The 7,160-nt window shown below is 39.2% G+C and overlaps 1 protein-coding gene across 1 annotated transcript; it reads left to right on the top strand.

Moving 5' to 3' along the window:
* On the top strand, positions 1 to 3,701 carry LOC115226657 (zinc finger protein 239-like). Its single transcript, XM_029797669.2, has 3 exons — positions 1 to 1,581; positions 2,196 to 2,869; positions 3,685 to 3,701. The coding sequence occupies exon 1, from the start codon at positions 487 to 489 to the stop codon at positions 1,516 to 1,518; it is 1,032 nt and encodes a 343-aa protein (XP_029653529.1). The 5' UTR covers positions 1 to 486; the 3' UTR covers positions 1,519 to 1,581; positions 2,196 to 2,869; positions 3,685 to 3,701.
* The last annotated feature ends 3,459 nt before the right edge of the window (positions 3,702 to 7,160 follow it).

Genomic DNA, 7,160 nt, shown 5'->3' on the forward strand with positions numbered 1-7,160 from the left:
AATTGTCAACGACACCGCCTCTAATAGTGTGTTACTAATTAGTTCAGCTGATTTAATTGTTTGAAGTGTAATAATTATCTGCTATTAACGAGAACGTTCGTGTTTGTGGATCATGCAGTGAGACTTTGTGTTTCGGAGGCGTTGTTCCATCACCATCATCGTGGCTGTTTCTTTTCATCACAAACTGGGTTAATTGATTATTAATTGGTTATTTCCTAATTTTATGGGACAGAGGAAATGAGTTTTTATTCACCAACAAATGGGTGAACAATTTCCCTGAACTATCTTCAATTTACATTTCTAACATTCTACTGGTAAGTAGAAAAAAAAACCTATCTACACTATCTACACTGCATTATTCTCCACACTTTGTATATAAATTAAATCCCCCGTCGTATCTGGGACAAGGAATTGAGCCATAATAGATTATATATACTTAACAGACGTTTCTGAGCTTTTAAGAATTCCATTCCCCCAGGAATTGATATGGAGAACATTAATTACTTGGACACTTCTAACACAATTATTTTCAACAATATAGATACAGTAATACAGACAGGCGGAGACGAAGAACCCGAGCAGAAAGTTTTTCCTGAATATCACAGTGATATTTATAAGGAGGCGTTCTCCTCCGAACAGGAAGTCTTTTCACATAAAGAAATACACAGCAAGGAAAGACTTTATCTCTGTGAAATCTGCGGGAAGTCTTTCGTTTCAAACAGTAATTTAATAAAACATAAACGGGTTCATACTGGAGAAAAACCTTATTACTGTGAAATGTGCGGGAAATCATTCTCTAATAATTCCAACCTCGTTGTTCATATACGTTGTCACACCGGAGAGAAACCATACAGTTGTGAAATATGCGGGAAGTATTTTCTCAAGAACAGTTACTTAGCAATACATCAGAGGATTCATACGGGAGAGAAACCCTTCCACTGCGAAATATGTGGGGAAAATTTTAGCCACGATTCTAGTCTTGTCGTTCATAAACGAATTCATACTGGGGAAAAGCCCTACCATTGTGAAGTCTGCGGGAAATATTTCGTCTCGAACAGTCGCTTGACCATCCACAAAAAAGTCCATACCGGAGAAAAACGGTCTCACTGTGAAATATGCGGCAAGAATTTTTCTGATAATTTTTGCCTTGAAGTTCACATACGTAATCACACGGGAGAGAAACCATATCATTGTGAAATATGCGGCAAATCTTTCGTCAGTAACACTCAGTTGACACGACACAGAAGAACTCATACCGGGGAGAAACCATATCACTGTAAAATTTGTGGGAGATCGTTCTCTGATAATTCTCATCTTGTTGTTCACATACGCAGACACACCGGGGAGAAACCGTATTCTTGTGAAATATGCGAAAAATCTTTTGCCTCTAGCAGTGACTTAACAAAACATAATCGAATTCACACTGGAGAGAAACCTTACAACTGCGAAGCATGTTGGAAATGCTTTGCTTCTAACAGTGACTTAGCAAAGCATAGAAAAACGCATTTTGCAAAATAGAGCTGTTTTTGTTGATAAAATATCTGAGAATGCATAGAGGCGGAATTCTGGTTTGAGCACTCCATATAAATCCATCATTGTCGTGGAGGCACATGGCCTAGTGGTTAGAGCAGCGGACTCGCGGTCGAGGGATCGCGGGTTCGATTCTCAGACCGGGCGATATGTGTGTTTATGAGCGAAAACACCTAAGAAGGTAATGGCGAAACTTCTGCTGACTTTCTCTCATTCTTTCCTCCTGCATCTTGCAGCTCACCTGTGACGGACCGGCGTCCTGTCCAGGTGGTGAACCTATACGCCAAGGAAACCGGGAAACCGGCCCTTATGAGCCAAGCATGGCTCGAGAAGGAACAAAACAATATAATCCATCATTGTCGTGGAGGCACACGGCCTAGTGGTTAGAGCAGCGGACTTGCAGTCGAGGGATCGCGGGTTCGAATCTCAGACCAGGCGATGTGTGTGGTTATGAGCGAAACACCTAAGCTCCACGCGGCTCCGGCAGAAAGTAATGGCGAAACTTCTGCTGACTCTTTCGCCACAACTTTCTCTCTCTCTTTTCTCCTGCATCTTGCAGCTCACCTGTGACGGACCAGCGTCCTGTCCCGGTGGGGAACCAATACACCAAGGAAATCGGGAAACCAGCCCTTATGAGCCAGGCATGGCTCGAGAAGGAACAAAACATATAATCCATCATTACTTATATATTTCATGGAATTTTCAGATAAGTTTTTCGAATTTGTGTTCTACACACAGTAATTCATATAATTATGTAAAAAAATAAAAACATTTGTATGTGATTTAAGGACAATTCAAACTGTCATTTTTAACACATCCCACGACCACCAGATACCTTCCTTGTTTCTTTGTCTCTCTGACATGCATTGATGCTTTTCAATATTCTTCTCCCACTAAACACATTTAATGGAATGATGATGTACCTAAGGGTGGCCCATTGCTGGGATTTGAACTGTCCATATTTTAAACTCTTCTGCCCATATATTAATTATAATCCCTCATGTAAATGTGATCTCAATATTTCTGATGAGGCATCACCTTGTAGATGTGGAATCTGTGGAAAACTATTCTCACTCAAAATCTATCATGTTAAACAGAAGCAAGTGTATCCAGGATCTAAATATTGTGATTTTGTTGAGGCCTTAAACATTAAAAGTGATACTTTTTTTATTATTGTTATGTGAATGAATCTGATCAACTTAATTTTTATACTGATATTACAGCAATCATTGTAATTTGCATGTTTACAGGTGCTCAAGACAATCTGCTCTAGGGCAAAGACAGTTTAATGGTGTGATGCTTGGATAATGTTGAGTATTTGAGTTACTATGTTGAAGTTGTTTAACCCTTTAGTTACTGTATTTTTTTTTTTTAGATGCTCTGTGTTTCTTTCAATTACTTTAAATATAACAAAGAATTTAGTAAAATAACTTAGTTATCATTCAGCTAGAGTTAGGAACATAAATTGTGACTAAGGTTTGGTGGAAGATTTTAATTCAAAACTTATGAAAACAAGACATTTGTACTACAGAGCCAGAGTTGGTATCGAAAGGGTTAAGAATTGTTTCTCTATTATATATTTTAAACCTCTTGTTACTATATTTCTGTTGAGATGCTCTGTGTTTCTTTCAATTAATTTTAAATATAACAAAGAATTTAGTAAAATAACTTAATTATCATTCAGCTAGTGTTAGGAACATGAATTGTGACTAAGGTTTGGTGGAACATTTTAATTAAAAACTTATGAAGACAAGACATTTGTACTATAGAGCCAGAGGTGGTTTCAACCAGGTTGGTATCAAAAGGGTTAAGAATTGTTTCTCTATTATATATAATATATAATTATATATAATTATATATTATTGTTTCTCTATTATATTATAACCCTCTCGTTACCATATTTCTGTTGAGATGTTCTGTGTTTCTTTCAATTACTTTAAATATAACCCATGCTAGCATGGAAAACGGACGCTAAACGATGATGATGATGATGATAACAAAGAATTTAGTAAAATAACTTAATTATCATTCAGCTATTGTTAGGAACATAAATTGTGACTAAGGTTTGATGGAAGATTTTAATTCAAAACTTATGAAAACAAGACATTTGTACTACAGAGCCAGAGCTGGTTTCAGCCAGGTTGGTAACGAAAGGGTTAAAAAGTATTCAATAAAAAAAAAAAAACTAATTTCTACATACCGATTTGTAATATTGACTAAAAGAAAAAAATTATATAAAATTTTATTGAAATTTGTAACAAAATATTTACATTTATATGTAAATGAAAATCATCTAAAATTTTTTTGACTTAAGATCTTATAACTATTTGTTGGATGATATTTCTGAGACAGTTGAGGGATCTTTTCGGTTTGAACGGCAGTTTTTTCTAGCGGTGTCATATGAAATTGTCACCCATAATTTATGACCCTAGTATCGATCAATTGCATTTCAATCTGTTTTAGGGTGGGGGGGAGGGTATCTTTTTTTCTTCAGAAATGTAAATAAACCCAATCTGTTTCTTAAGCGAGGGACATATTCATACGGCACAGAATGTTTTCACCTCAATAGACATCATTGATTGGTTGAAATTGCAGAAATTGAAGAAAAAACAACAACAAATATCTTACAAACTATAGAATTTTCTCAATAAAGCCAAGAGAAAAAGAGGATCTTTTATAAACACATTCTACCAGTATACGAAGTATAAAAGTGTTTAGTTACGTGGAAATTATTTTAAAAAACTGCCGTTCAAACCGAAAAGATCCCGGTGACAATTTTGCCATTATATATTCTTCATGGCAGCAATCTAATGACTGAAACAAGTAAAACAAGTTTTGATCATCTCTATATAAAATGCATGTGCGTGTAGCGAGGAAGGCGGTAGTAGTGGAATTATTTTCTGCAGAGCGTTACACATACGTTCGCCGGTTCCCTTACCCACGACGACTTCGCTTCATGTTTTATCATCTAACCAAAGCTGTCGAATGAAAATGTGATAATTCAACTGTCGTTCAAACCGAAAAGATCCCAGTTGTGTATTTTGTTCAAAATTGATTCACCACTGGAAATACAATTTTAATAATATATTTATTTAATAAAATTGTTTCTTTGCTCATCTTACACTAACCTAAAGATAGTTACTCTATCATCTTGATACATGTGAGGTTGTTAGAATATTTTAGTAACTTGGTTTTAATGACTGGTCAGGTTGCACTGTTGAATCAAACTTCAATATTCAGGTGAATTTTTGACATTTTCAGCATTTTCTGGTTTCTGATGAAATCCATTCTTGGAAGGTGGTTCCTTGTGGAGGCACATGGCCTTGCGGTTAGAGCAGCAGGCTCACGGTCGAGGGATTGCAGGTTCGAATCTCAGACCGGGCAGTGTGTGTGTGTTTATGAGCAAAACACCTAAGTACCTCGCGGCTCCGGCAGAAGGTAACGGCGAACTTCTGCTGACTCTTTCTCCACAACTTTCTCTCACTCTTTCCTCCTGCATCTTGCAAACCGGGATACTGGCCCTTATGAGCCAGGCACAAGTGCTAGTAAGGTGACGTGGTAATGATCATGCTCGAATGGTGTGCTTAAATGTGCTTAAATGTGCCATCGGCACGAAGGCCTGCTTGTTGCTCTGGCAACGATATCACTTGTATGGTACTCTTAGCGCTCCACTAGCAACGGATGCCAGTCACTGAGTTTGATTTCGACTTCAATTTCACTTGCCTCAACTGGTCTTCGCAAGCAACATTCTACCAAATAAACAGGAGATGGCAAATCAGTGAATGCCCCACTAACGATTTGCAATACAGAATGAGTTTTCTGTAATGAACTAAAGTATATTTATATTTATTGTAGTTGTGATACCAGTGCCGGTGGCACGTAAAAGAATCATCTGAGTGTGGCTGTTGCCAGCGCCGCCATGTCTGGCCTCCGTGCCGGTGGCACATAAAGAGCACCAACTGATCGTGGCCGTTGCCAGCCTCACCTGACACCTGTGCCGGTGGCACGTAAAAGGCACCAACTGATTGTGGCTGTTGCCAGCCTCCCCTGGCACATAAAAAGCACCCAATACACTCACGGAGTGGTTGTCGTTAGGAAGGGCATCCAGCTGTAGAAACACTGCCGGATCAGACTGGAGCCTGGTGCAGCCTCCTGGCTTGCCAGACCCCAGTCGAACAGTCCAACGCATGCTAGCATAGTATAGGGGTCGATTCTTTGTAGAGACTTGCTGGCTACGTTCTCTTCAAGGCTATGCCCCAGCTTGGTCACTGAAGTAAAGATCAATTACTCAGTGTGCCCCACCTCCTCTACTCGCAATTAACGGAAGATAATCTAAAAAACAACAACAACACGCATACGTATTTATAAAATCAAGAACAACAACTCTGACTAAATCCCTCTTCCTTTTAATTGTTTGTCGTCTATAACACTGTATTTCGCGACGTGGTTAACTACGGTTTGTGGTACTAGGTGGGATTTCTTGACATCAAATATAACATAAGGTAACCAATACAGAGATGTCGCCAGAGCAGCAATTAAAAAGACATCTGACATTGATACTTTGACATCGAGGGGGGGGGGTTTGAAATGGAAAGAGGAAGTGACGTCATGTAGCAGGGGTAGGATTCGGGGCCGTCGAAGCAAGCGCTGGATGGCTGGAACGTGAATCCCTCTTGTTCTTTATCAGTGTCCCGACGCAACCTGGAATAAGAAGGCATTATCCGAAGTAAGTCCGACTATTTTCTCGTTCACCAATTTCTACCATAAGCGATATCGGTGAATAGTAGAACACGAAGTTAAAAATTAGTAGCGAATTAGTACCTGTTTCTTTATTACCCACTAGGGGCTAAACACAGAGGGGACAAACAAGGACAGACATAGGTATTAAGTCGATTACATCGACCCCAGTGCGTAACTGGTACTTAATTTATCGACCCCGAAAAGATGAAAGGCAAAGTCGACCTCGGCGGAATTTGAACTCACAACGTAACGCAGACGAAATACCGCTAAGCATTTCGCCCGGCGTGCTAACCATTCTGCCAGCTCGTTAGTACCATACACTGAGCGCCTTGTTTCCCTGGGCATGGATTCACTGAAGCTCCGGCGTCTGGCGACGGACTTGGTAAATCACGCACAAGGTTATCAACCACCTCACCAACAACAACAACACTGAACACCTTTTTGATCTCCATAAGTCAGAAAACAACACAGCTCCCATGACTTTCGGAAACATTTTTTCACGCTCAGAGTTGCTGAAGCATGGAATAAACTGCCTGCGTCAGTTGTTGACTGCCATGACCCTGCATCGTTTAAGGCCCTCATGCTTTCCGAAATCCGCCGAAACTACACCTGATTATACATACACTTTAAATGAGTTGTAGTGCACCTGAGCACTGTACACAATTATTATTATTATTATTATTTAAATAATAAGGCTGTTTGATTATATATCTTACACCAGTGGTTTTCAACCAGGGTTCCGCCAGTACAGTCCAGGGTTCCACAAGAAGTTACAAAACTGCTAAAATCGGCAGTAATTTTTAATTCTCCTGTGCAGATATGTGTGCATAAAGACTATTAAATTATTGCACAGGGGTTCCTCGAGCCAGTGAAATGTTTCCTTCGGGGTT

This window comes from Octopus sinensis, linkage group LG30 (genome assembly GCF_006345805.1).
Source record: "Octopus sinensis linkage group LG30, ASM634580v1, whole genome shotgun sequence".
NCBI classification, from domain to species: Eukaryota; Metazoa; Mollusca; class Cephalopoda; order Octopoda; family Octopodidae; genus Octopus; species Octopus sinensis.

What these genes read in the sequence shown, in the direction of transcription:
- LOC115226657 (XM_029797669.2), top strand. Translation starts at nt 487, where the DNA reads ATGGAGAACATTAATTACTTGGACACTTCTAACACAATTATTTTCAAC.